Here is a 12,684-nt window from a genome sequence, read left to right as displayed (position 1 = left end):
CAGCTCTTCACGAGTTCATCGGGTATCACCTGGGCCGCAGCCATCTAGCAGCTGGACGCTAGGACATCCCGCGGGCCGCGGCGTGATGCCCGCGGTCAAGACAGCTGGGAGCCTTGGGATGCGTCAGCGCAGCTGGCGCCTGAGATTCTGAGCTTGGACTTGACAAGAATTGCAGAAAAAAACCTGAATACGGTTTGGCGGGATTGCGTGTGTTCATTAGTAGACGACCCCAAAACTCCAATGCCCCCAGCTTTGTACTGACCGGGCACCGTAGGATGTCTGACCGTGCCGCACCTGCAGCGCCCGGCTGCAGTTCGACAACCACAACCACAAGCACAGCGCCAATGGATTGCGTGCACAAGGCCAAGCGTGCAGCTAAGCACGGTGAGCACCTCGCATTCCGCCCGATACTAGACCTTGCTGCGGACGCACCACGGTCATTTTTTACATGACCTGCGTCTCGTTTAAATAAAAAATGCCATCTATGAGCTAGCTTTATCATCCACGCACACCTTACACTGATCCTTATTGACGTTGGAAGCCCCCCTATCGGCAGTTTCACAGACCGACGCTTTGTAGCTCTCCCGGCTGATATTGTGAAGAATTGCATTTATGCCGCCTGATTGCACCGCCATACACAGCCGGCTTTACGCTTTTTAGGGACCTTCCTGGTCGCCTTCGTGCGGGCTCCCATGTGTTAGCTTTTCGTGCCCGAAGGCACCTTACTTATGTTGGTCGATTGCTGGAGTAGACGCGGTCGCAAATGCGCCGACCGCGCGAGGAAAATGACGATATGGGTGCCAGTCTGTTGCTTGTTGCTTCTGGCATGCACAGCATGCCGAGCGGAAGAGCACAATGGCGCGGATCAGGCAGGCGAGGCGGGCGGACACCGCTTGCGCGGGGTGCAGCCACAGCATGCGTCGTCGGCGGAGCACCGCCTGCTGAAGGCCGCGAACGACACCCTCGCAACCAACACGACACAGAGTCAAGGCGCGATTGCCTCAGATGGGCGCTCTAATGCAGGCGGCAACGGCCATAAGCAAGCGGGCTCGGTGAACAGCACCACCACCTGCACCTCTTGGAACAGCGCGGGCGCCAGCGGCACTTTCGCTGCAAACGCCACGACCAACTGCACCGTTGACCCGCTGACCACCAACACGACGCTGACCAACAGCACTACCACACAGACAAACAGCACCGCACCGACCAACTCCACGGCCGTGGTGCCGGGCATGGACGGCGGCGCTAGCGGCAGCACCAATTCCACTGACGCTGCCAACGCCACTGCTAGCACCACCAACATCGCCAGCAACAGCACGGGCGCCAGCAACAGCACGGCCAGCAACAGCACGGCCAGCAACAGCACGGGCGCCAGCAACAGCACGGGCGCCAGCAACAGCACGGGCGCCAGCAACAGCACGGGCGCCAGCAACAGCACGCCCAGCATTACAAGCGGCAGCAATAGCACTACGTCGGCCGGCAGTACTGGCACTGGTGGAAGCAGCACCGGCGTCAGCGGCGTTGCAAACACAACCACATCGAGCACCGTTGGCAGCGGCGGCAGTAGCGGCAGCGGAACTGGATCCGACACAACTGCCACCAGCGGCGGTGCAGCCAACAATGCTACTACTAGCAGTGGTAGTGGAAGCGGAACCGGGAGCACCGGAAACGACGGAACCATGGGGGATACGACAACCCCCGAAAGCACCACTACTGGCAGCAGCAGCAGCAGCAGCAGCAGCAGCAGCAGCAGCAACACCAACAGCAGCAACAGCGTAAACCATGGCGGCAACAGCAACGGTAGCGGGAATGGGCATGGTAACAACGGAAATGGAGGTGACGGTGCAGCTGCTAGCAGCAGCAGCCCGCCGCCGCCGGCCTCCGTTGCGCCGTCCCAGCCCCAGTCGCAGCAGCAGCAGCAGGCCGCTTGTGCTCGTGACGGCGTCACGGCTGCCAGCGTGTCGGGCGACTGCGGCAAGCACCGAGTGCCTGTAACCTTCTCCTCCTCCTCCTCCTCCTCCTCCTCGTCCTCAGCAGCAGCAGCCCCCGCCTCCTCTGTCACTATGTGTGCTGAGCCGGCGGCGTTCGCGGCGGATACCGGCACGCTGCAACTGGCCCTGTGCTGGCGGGACTCGGACTTGCCGGCATGGCTGCTACTGCCATCTGGCGGCAGTAGCAACAGCAGCAACGCCGGTGCCACGCTCCGCGTGACGCTGCCTCGGCTGCAGCGCTACGGCATCGCGTCCATGGCGGCTGGCAGCTACAGCCTCAGCGTTGACGGCGGCGGCGTGGAGGCCGTGGGTGGCACCGTGCACGCCGCCGCTGCGGCGGCGGCGGCAGCGGCGGGAGGTGCCGCGGATGTGCCGTTTGGGCCGCTACCGGGTGGGAGTACGGCCGACGCACTGGCAGTGCCGGCGGGCGGCGTGGATGCACTGACGCTGTGGTTTGAGCTGCCAGCGGTTGCGTCGGCTGCGGCTTCAGGTGCCGCCAGCTCGTCGGTGCCGGCGACCAAGTCCTCGTCCTCGAGCAACGGCAACGGGGAGGGGAATGGCAACAGCAGTGGCAACAATGGCAACAATGGCAATGGCAATGGCAATGGCAGCAGTGGCAACAATGGCAACAATGGCAATGGCAATGGCAACAGCAACGGCAACGGCAACAGCAGTGGCAACGGCAATGGCAATGGCAATGGCAAGGTTGACAACTCAACCAGTGGCAACAGTGGCAATGGCAACGGCCAGGGGAACGGCAACAGTGGCGGCAATGGCAACAGCAGTAGCAGCAGTGGCAACAGCAACGGTGCTGACAGTGGCAACGGTACCAACTCAACCGGTGGCAACGGCAACAGTGGCTCCAGCGCCTCCGAGCTGCTGCTCCCAGCCCGCACCATCAGCGTTACGCTGACCGGCCCGCCGAACCCGCCCTCGCCCGCCGTCACCTGCAAATGCTCACCCGCCGCCTCCGCCTACCCCGGCGGCGCCTGCCCTGCCGGCACCGCCCCGCTCACCGCCACCCTCACCTCCGCCTCCTCCCCCTCCACCGAGTCGCCTTCCTACGCCGTGTGTGTTGCGGCGCCGTCCTACGACCGCGTCTCGCGCCGCCTGGTCTTCTCCGCCTGTTGGCGCTATGCCTGCCTGCCTGATGCCTTCGCGCGCCAGCCCTACACGCTGACGTTGGGGCCGCTGGCCGCCGCCGCCGCCGGCACGCCACCGGCCGGTCACTACCGCCTGCACGGGTCCGTTCCGGCTGGCGTGGACATGTCTCTCCAATGGCTGCCCGCGAACGCCAGCAGTGCTACAGCCAGTGCTACGGCCGTCACTTCCGCCGATGGTGGCGGCGCCGCGGCTGCTGCTGGCTGGCGGTCGGCGGCGGCGCTTGGCGGCGCGGGGCTGGACGAGGTGGCTGTGGCCGCCAGTGCCATTGCAGTGGTTCTGCACGTGCCCTTTGACATGGGCGTAGACGACTCAGCGGGTGAGGCTTTGTTTGCGAGCTCCGCACCCCACTCCTGACTTGACAGTGCCAGGGCTTTGCTAACCTGCTGACAGTCACGACGTGCTGGCCCGCTTGCCATGCATACCGTATGTACACACACGCAGCGTGAATGTGCTGCTGCTGTACTAACGCATCGTTTTCACTCCCGGCCCCTCCCCAGGCTCCCTCGAGCTCAAGTACCTCCACTCCACCTGCAACTTCGACGGCAGCAACAGCACCTCCAACCACAGTGTCGTCATCGAGGCGGCTGACGGCGGCGGCGCCGTCATGCTGCCCCAGCTGCCCGCCGCCGCCGCCGACAGCGCCGCCAACGCCACGCTGACGGTCGTGTCGCACACGTGGGTGCCGCGCCGCGTGGTGCGCACTGATGCCGCCGCCGGCAGTAGCGGCGGCAGCAGTCACACGGTCGCGGAGCTGGAGGCTTCCGTCCGCAGTAGCCTCGAGGCCGCCGCCGGCTCTGGCGGCGGCGTGTCGGTGTCGGTGTCGGTGCAGGTGTCAGGCTACCGCGTGTCCATCCCCATCGGTCTGCAGGTGCTTGTGCACGGCCATGCATTGGCGAAAGCCGGCAGGAGCTACCGTACTTTCTCTGCATTCGGACACGTCCTGCCATTATAGCTTATAGCTGTCCTCTTCATGAAAGGCCGCTTACCATTGGTTTACCCAATGTGCATGTGCTGTCGCACCTTGAAACAGGACTTTTCCGCCGTGCCCGACTGCGGCGCCGAGTCGCTGGCGCTGCTGCGCTCCCTGGCCGCCGCCGCCAGCCTGCCCGGCGGCGCCGCACTGCTGGGCGTCAGCTGCGCCTTCGCGGCCGTTGACGCCTCAGCCTCCGCAACTGGCAGTGGCGCGCGTCGGCGCAGCCTTATGGTGAGGGGGCGGGAGTTCTAGCGGAGTCTGCCTCTGCCTCTGCCTACTGTGTCTGCCTGCTGTGTCTGCTGCTGCGCACTTGCGCTGGAAGTGGCTGGGCTGCTTCCGCCGCCCCCCATTTCCTGACTCGCGTGCCCGCCTGACACGCCGCCCTCTCCGCTTACAGGCCACGACCACCGCCACCGGCACCAGCACGGCATCGACCTGTGCGCCGCGCATCTCCGTGCCTGTAACCCTCGACTCGTCCTCCACCGCCTCTGCCATCCCCACCACCACCTCCGCACCCGACCTGGACACCCTGCTATCCGCCTCCGTCGCTGCCCTGAGCTCCTCCTACAGCGGCAGCGCCGGCGCCGTGTGCCCCCTTGACCCCGCCTCGCCGGCCATAGAGGTCGTCAGCAAGCTGTCCGTGTCCGTGACCATGCCCGCCGCCAGAATGGTGGCGGCGGCAGCGGCGGCAGGCGGCGACGCGGTGGCATCCGCATGCACGAGCGGCCCGGCTGCGCTGGCGGCGTCTCTGGGTCTCGGCACGGGGGAGGCGCAAGTCGTGGGCTGCGAGCTGTCGGCAGCAGTCGCGGGCCCCATCACTGTCGTCACCGACCCACCCTCCAGCAGCGGCAGCGGGCCCGCCGGCGCCGCCGGGTCCGACGTCACCGCCGCCAGCCCCCAGCCCACCGGTGCCGCCGCCTCCAGCGGCCACAGTGGCGGCAGCGGCGGCACCAGTAGCGTCCTCGTCGGCGTTGCGGTGGCGGCGGGCGTCGCCGCCGCAGTCGTGGCGGCGGCCGCCGCCGTGCTCGTCACGCGCCGCCGGCAGGCCGCCCGCGCCGCCGCTGCCGAAAACGGCGAACCGCTCTCCGGTCGCTCGTCCAAGTACGACTGCCGCCGCCCTTCGCTGAGTGGCGGCGGCGTTGAGGTGTTTGAGCCGGACTCGGACGACAGTGCCGGGCAGGCCATGCGTGACGCGGCCCTGGGCGCGAAGCGGCAGCGGCGTGTGAGCTACGGCGGCGGCGGCGTGATGGGCGGCCGCGGCGACAGTGTGAATAGCGGCGGCGGCGGCGGCTTCTTTGGGCGCGTCTCCAAGACTGTGTCTGCCAAGTGAGAGTGTAGCGCGGTCGCTCGGGGTACTCACGGATATCTGCAGTGTACGAGCTTCACCTGGGGCTAGGGCCGTTGCGGTATAGGCTGCTGGGTCCTTCATAGTAAGGAGCTTGGTCCTGCTGACCCTTGCTCCACTTGCCATGGGCTTTGGTTCTTGTGACGCCCACCTACGTTGGCCGCCCTCCGCCCTCCTGCTTCACATCTCGTATCCACAGGAACGGCATGCGTGGCGTGTCCAACAGTGGCGCCAAGACGCCCTCCGCTCGCCCCTCGCTCTTCGGCACCGATTCCCCGGGCGCCGGCCTGGAGGCCGCCTTCCTCTCCATCGTCCCTGACGCTTACACCATCGGCACCAACGACAACAGCAGAACCGTCAGCGACGTCGGCCCCAAGTCCGCGCCACCCACGCTCCATCACGCCGCCCAAGTCAACACCTGGACGCCAACGGCGATGGGCGGCGGCTGCAGTGCCGTGGCGGCGGCCAAGAGCCGCACCAGCCGCGCAAGCCGCGGCAGCGCCTCCGGCAGAGGTGCTGGCGCCGGCGCCGGTGCCGGCGTGCTGGGGAGCTTTACCCAAGGCTCTCAGTCCTGGTACCCCACGCCGTACGACGAAGAAGATGATGATGACGGCGAGGGCCCTGGCGATTATTGCAGCAATGGTGGTAAGGGCGCTGCCGGCGGCCGCGTGACGCGCGCGTCCCAGTCGCACACCGAGGGTGTCAGCCGCCGCACCGCTCGCAGCAGCGGCGCGCTGTTGGGCGCAGTGCTGTGCGCGCGTGTCAGCTACCCCGGCTGCACGCCGGACCTAGATGACGACGGTGACGAGGGTGCCCATGCGTCGGAGGACGAAGAGATGCAATCGGCCTCCGCGTCTGACTCCGACAACGGGTCGGATCCGGCGGCCGAGGCGATGGAGGTGGAGGTGCAGGTGGGTGCTGTGCGTGCCAGCGGCCTGTCCCTGACCGGCCGCTTCCGCCGCCTGCAGCCGAACCGCCACGGCACCGGCAGCGGTAGCGGAAGAGGCGCGCCACGCCGTGCCCGCAACGCCGGCGGCGCCGGCACGCGCGCGCACCACAGCGACGGCTGCGCTGTGTACGGCGGCGGCGGCGGCGCCGGCTTCCATGACTTTTTCGGGCTGGAGGAGTTGGTGGGAGCTGAGGACCTGGCGGGCGTGATGTGCTCCTTGCCGACGGCGCCGCCTGCCAGTGCCGCCGAGCGGCTGGCGGCGCGGCGCAGCAGCGCCAGCAGCAGTCAGACGCCGCTGACGGCGGCGGCTGCGGCAGCGGCGGCACGCCGGCGGTCGCGTACTGAGCACCCGGCCGTCGTCGCGGGAGTGGGATGCGCCGGCGGTGCCGCCTCCGGTAGCAGCCCCTTCCTCCGCCGCAGTCACAACGCGGGTCTGCTGGGCTCCAACCCTTCGCACCCCGACGTCGAGGAGGTGGACGACGAGGGCGAGGGTGCGATGCGGGCAGCTGGGGACCCGGCCGAGCGCCTGTTCACACGCGGCAGCTACGGCGCCCAACAGGGTGCTGCTGCTGGCGGCCCCTCGCGTACCGCCAGCGTGGCCAGCGCCTCTGCCGCTGGCTCGAGCGGCTCCGCCGCCTCCCAGCGCGTCTGGATCTGCGCACCGCCGCTGCCGCCGGCCGCGGCAACCGTGGCATTCATCCTGCCCGGCGCCGGCGATGCGGTGCAGGCCACGACGGCTGCGGAGCTGGCGGCGGCCGCAGCCGGCTGCGACAAGGACCGGGACCTCCTTCGTGTGCAGAGCCGCCGGCCGGGCTTTGTAGACCGCTCCGAGGGCGGCTGCCTGGCGGCCGCGGTGGCTTCGTCCGTCTGCAGCGCCGCCGCCGCCGCCAGCGGCTTCTCGCATCAGGGCAGCGGCGCCGACACCGACGGCGCCGCCGCCGCTTACCGCCTTGAGGATCTCGACGACTGTGGCGGTGGCGTCTCCGCCGCCAGCAGTGGCGGTGCCACCGCCGCTTCGCAACGGCGGCACAGCGCGCTGAACGCGGCGGCTCGTGTGGAGCCGCGACGCGGCGGCTTCACCCGAGCGCGCCGCCACAACTTGGTCGCCCCGTATCTGGGCCCCGGCGGCCACGCGCCGCCGGCCTACATTCCGCACATGCCGCCGGGCGCCGCCGCCGTTGGGGGTGTCGTCGGCGGTGGCAGCGGTGCCGCAAGTATCGGCAACAGCTTCACTGCTTGGTCCGCACCTGCCACCGCCGTCAACAGCCCCGGCGCCGGCGGCCGCCTCTTCGCTGATGCTTCCGCCTGGGCCGGCGTCGTGGGCGCTGGCCGCCGCAGCAGCGCCGGCGCCGCCTTCGCCGTCGCTTCCGGCGGCGACAACAACGATGAGGATGACAGCTGCGCACTTTACGGCGACGACGGACGCTGGGAAGCGCACCGCCGGCTCGCGCCGCTTAGCGGCAGCGGCGCTGCTGCTGGCATGCCGCGCTGCGCCGCCGGCCTGAACCTCAGCCGCGGCCCCAGCAGCCGCAGCCGTGACCGCGCACGCGACAGCCGCAACAGCGGTCCCGGCGACGAAGGCGATGACGAGGCTGAGGCTGAGGCCGCCGCGGAGCTGGGCGGCGCGGCGGTGCTCGCGCCGCGGCGGCCGCGCCGCTGCAGCGGCGGCCCCGACGACGCGGCAGACGGCCCCGTCTTCAATGCGTCGGCGTCCACTGCTGCAACCGTGTCCGCTTACAGAGGCGCCGGCCCAGACTCGCGGGAGCTCGACAGCGGCGGCAAGTGCACTATCCGCCGCGCGCCCTTTGTGCTGGGCTCGGGAGCTCTGGATGACGCCGAGGCGGCGGCGGCCACTGCGGCTGAGCGCGAGCGCGAGCGCCACGACGTCGGCGGCGACGGCGACGGCGCTATGACGCCTTTGGTGGACGTGATGATAGCGGAGGCGGGCGTGGCGGATGCCCTGGTAGGTGTGGACCGCTACCACCGGATGCAGCGGCTGGTGGGGCCACACACACGGCCGCCGCCGCCGCACGCACGGCAGCCGTTGGTGTCGCACGCCGCTCTCGCGGCAGCGTCCGGGCTTGTGCCGGCGACGCCGGCAGCAGATGCTTTTGCCAGCCCCGCCGCAAACTGGAGCAGCGGTGCCAGTGGCGGTGCGGCCGAGGCTGACGCCTCGTTGCCAGAACCGCTGTCCTCCGCCGCCCTGGCGGCGGTGGCGGCGCTTGAGGGCGCGGCGGTGGTGCTGCCTTGCGGCACGGGCGCAGCGGCGGCAGACGAGGCGCCGTCAGCGGTGGTGGGCGGCCGGGCCCACTTCCGCCTTCGCCGCAGCAATGCCAGCAGCGTCTTGGCGTCGCGGCCACCGTCGCCGCCGCCAGAAGAGGTGCTGCTCCCGGCAGGCGAGGTGCAGCCCGCCGTCGCCGCTGGCGCCATCGCCGCCTTCGGCGATGGGGTGGTGTGCGCCGCTGACTTCGTGCTGACAGAGAGGCGGCCCGCGCCTGTGCCGGCTTCGAGAAGGAAGACATGGGATGATGAGGAGGAGGACATGGGCCCCAGCGCTACGCGGTACCTGCCGGCGCTGCCGCCGTCGCCCTCGCCGCCGCCGCTGCTGCTGGCGGAGCTGCCTGACGCCTCGGACCGCGGCAGCGCCGGCAGCTGCACCATGGACGCCGCTGCGGCGGAGGCCGTGGCTGCCGCCGCGGCAGCGGCAGTCGGCGCCGCAGGCGGCGACCCCGGCGCAACCGGCGCCACCGGCGCCGGGCTTTTGGCCTCCATTCACTCCGCCGACACGGCTGCTAGCATGGAAGAGGTGGCGCCGGCGTTTGAGCTGCTGCGCGCCCGCCAGCCCAACCGCCACCCGCATCACAGCCTGGCAGGCCTCACGCACGACGGCACTTCCGCCGCCTCCTCCGCTGCCTCCTCCATGAACGGCCGGGGAGGGCTGGTGGACGCTGGCGTGAACGCCAACGCGGAGGGCGGCACGGCGCGGCTGGCGGCCTTGCGGCGGCTGGCAGTGGGGCCCTCGCGGCCCGCCTGGGGCCTCGTACATGTAAGTCGTGGACTCTAATAACTTTGTGGCAGGTGACACTGGGCGCTAGGTGCTTGACGTGTCCCATTTTGCTGCGTGGACTAGAACCATGCAGATTACTTGTATTTTTCATACGTCCTGCACACGGACAGGCGGGGGTTGGGCCGTTCAAGCGGAGCAACGCAAACGTGCACGCCGCGGCTGCGAGTGTCAACAACCGCAGCGCTGCCGCCGCGGCTGCGGCCGCCGCGGCCCTGGCCGCTGCCGGCGCGCAGCCCCTCTCGCCGCGCTCGTGCGCCCTGCATGAGGCGGAGGTCGCTCGCGCGGCGCACGCGGCGCGAGGCGCGTCCGCCGGTGCGGCCGCCGTGCTGGCGGCGCCCGGCGCCGTCAGTGACGGCGGCGGCTTCAGCCCGCGCGGTGGCGGCCCTCGCGGCCCCCTGCCGCGCCTGCTCAGTCGCAACTCTACCGGCGGGCTGTCAATTCAGGCATCGGACGCGTCGGGGCCCTTCATTCATCTGGTGAGGGATGTTGGTGTGCTCAGTCCGCGGCCTTCCGGCGCGCACCGGGCGAGCCTGGATATGTGATAAAGGGAGTCGAAGCACGGGGATCGGTTTTCAAGATATGCGATCAAGACGTAGCTCACAAATGTCATCTTCTGACTCTCTTAAAAGCTGGTGGGCGTTGCGCAGTGACGCTGCCCAAGTGGGTTGCACCTACCGTATTTGTACGGTCTGAAGAAGTGGTCGAAACTCGCGACTATATGGAACGAAGAACCGCTTGGACGTTATGGCCAAGTGTAGGTTGTCGCTGGTGTGAATGAAGACCATGAGGCGATAGGACGAGAAAGAACAGCCCGGTACGAGGTGGATGGGCATCAAGTAAGCTTGCATCAGTGGCACGGCTGCACGTGTGTCGTTGAATAAATGGTGAGGCGGCATTACTTCTAGCGGCCTAGGAGACAGCAAGCACAAACCAGTGCATGGGTGTTATGTGCGTGCATGCTTCGGCCACAAGAAGTTACAGCGCACAACGTTGGCGCTGCTGGAGAGGCCATATTCACCCATCCTGTCATAGTATTCTTATGGGTTGACGTAGGACGCCTGTGACCTAGCCTCGGTATCCGCATGGCGGTGCAAGCATCAAGTGCACCGGCTAATAATCCTTTCCATGAGAATGTTGCTGAGTGGCGATTGGCGATCTGGGCTGCATTGCAACGAATTGAACGAGTCAAACGTTGGGCAAGCACGACAGGTGTTCCAAGGGCTTTACTGGGTGTCAAATAAAGCCATGTGCACTCCATCCAGACTTGACGCTGCTGGCGTTTTTCATCTGTGGATTTCAATCTGACTCGATGGTTAGTATGTGGTGTGGCTTGGCGCGGTTCTGCCTGACCGTGCAGGTGTGGGATGCGCAAAGCGCCTCGTAGTGACGGCGCGCGCGGCTGGGCGCGCTGATGTCTTCGCCGTTGCGCTCAATGCGGCAACAAGCAATAGTGATCTAGGACACAATAAAAGATTCCCTGGAGCGGACGGGATGGTGCTGAGGCGGCGCGAGGCGGCAACCTGCGTGAAAGGATGCACCGACGCAGGCGTGTGGCAGGATATGCTTTATTCATACGTTGTACTGGTCGCTTGGATGAATCCCGCAAATTTTCGAGAGCGCCGTCAATAAAGGGCCGCCAAGGCCGGACGAAAGGTCACTGAAGTCGCCTCGCGCGGGCGTGCAATGTGAGTGGATGCTAGGGCGTGCCAGCGCTATGAGCTTGGGTTGCATGTGCAATCATATCTTTATTTCGACTGATGTGAGTGCTGTCGCCTTTGTCAGTCCCTTGTTAGACAGTTTCATTAACTCAAACGTGCTCTGCGCGCGGCAGTTGCTGCTGCATGCCTAGACCTGACTGACAAGCGCGCTTGGGTGTTACCTGGCTGGCACAGGTTTTGCCGCAATGTAACGCTTGGCGCGCGCATGCGGCTTTTGGCCAAATTGGATTGAAGCAGGTGGTGGACGCCAGTCGCTGTGGGGTGGAGTAGGTCCGGCAGCAATCGCAGCACGGCAGGGCCCTGACAGGTGTGTGCCTTATGTTCATCATAAGGTGTGGTATTGTGGAATAATGTTGAGAGCGCACGAACACTGTACGGCCTGCGAGGTTATGGTACAAGCTGCCGCTGGCAGAGTGCAGGCACCAGTGGCTATGAACATGCTGTTACCAAGGACATCCTTATAATGTTTGCAATCGGCGGGTCCTAATCGGCCGAAGCGAGAAGCAATCTCACGCGTCCATGGACTTTCGCGAGGTCGCGGGGCCCTGCGCCGTGGCGGTGGCTGCAGCGGCCCTGGGCCAGAAGTGGCGGCGTGCATTGCGTAGCCGAGGGGGCAGGCAAGGCCACGTGGAGGAGGAGAGCACGGCGCCGCGGGCAGTGCGCAGGTTGAGGCCCGGCCTGTGCCTGGTCAGCAGCCTTTGCAGGCGAGCATAGTATGGCACGGTGTGTGGTGGATAACTGCTGTTGGGTTTGTTGCCTGTTTTGTTTGTGCTTGACAGCGGGATGTGGCTGGACACATGGCGGGCCGTGCCTGTACAAACCGACCCCGGCTATGTCCGAGAGATGAGGTAGACGCTTGCGGCCTCAGACGGGAGACGTGGAGGTGGGCGCAGCCCACTTTTACCTTCAGAGGGAAAACCACTTTCTTGTCACGTCCTTGTAATTTTGTGACCTGTGTGTGGGAGGCAAACGCAACCTTGTTTACCCGAAGACTTGGATGCGATGGGACAGGGTAAGGGGCAGTTTGCCTGTTTGCGTAGGCCCGTTGTGTGCAGCGTAATCCCAGACCCCAGCATTCAACAAACATTTTGCGATGTGAAGTTATGAGCGCGCGGCTGGTCGAACGCCGGAGTATCTGTACCACGGGCACACCTGTACTGTACCGACGAGGCGCTGGCTTACTGGCAGGCTGGTACTTTGCGGACGCGGATTCCTCACGCCCCGGGCGCCCGGCCAGGCAATAGCACCAGACACACGCACCGCAGCGCCACACTCGTGAAGCAGAGTCCCAGCACACCTGCAGACAGGCGACCAGCATCCACATATGAGCATCGAAGACGACCACAGAGAAGATGCAAACAGAGCGCAGCAAAACAGTGGCCCAAGGACTTGGATGTGAGAAGTTATTCAGGCCAGTTCAGGCCAAAGCAGTTTAGTTGAGAGACTTCAGGTATCCAGCGCTCGGCATCGTACACCG

At 66.7% G+C, this 12,684-nt stretch overlaps 1 protein-coding gene across 1 annotated transcript; it reads left to right on the top strand.

The window, feature by feature from the left end:
• Nucleotides 1–983: 983 nt before the first annotated feature.
• Nucleotides 984–12,162, top strand: CHLRE_06g264150v5 (uncharacterized protein; the record flags this gene model as incomplete). Its single annotated transcript, XM_043062841.1, has 6 exons — nucleotides 984–3,471; nucleotides 3,653–4,023; nucleotides 4,186–4,359; nucleotides 4,526–5,454; nucleotides 5,673–9,468; nucleotides 9,600–12,162. Coding segments are annotated over 6 exons (8,190 nt in total), but the record flags the coding sequence as incomplete, so codon positions are not given.
• Nucleotides 12,163–12,684: the final 522 nt, after the last annotated feature.

The sequence above is a fragment of the Chlamydomonas reinhardtii genome, chromosome 6, assembly GCF_000002595.2.
Source record: "Chlamydomonas reinhardtii strain CC-503 cw92 mt+ chromosome 6, whole genome shotgun sequence".
NCBI classification, from domain to species: Eukaryota; Viridiplantae; Chlorophyta; class Chlorophyceae; order Chlamydomonadales; family Chlamydomonadaceae; genus Chlamydomonas; species Chlamydomonas reinhardtii.
The sequence above is the reverse complement of the archived record's forward strand: the minus strand, read 5'-3'. Positions and strand labels throughout refer to the sequence as shown.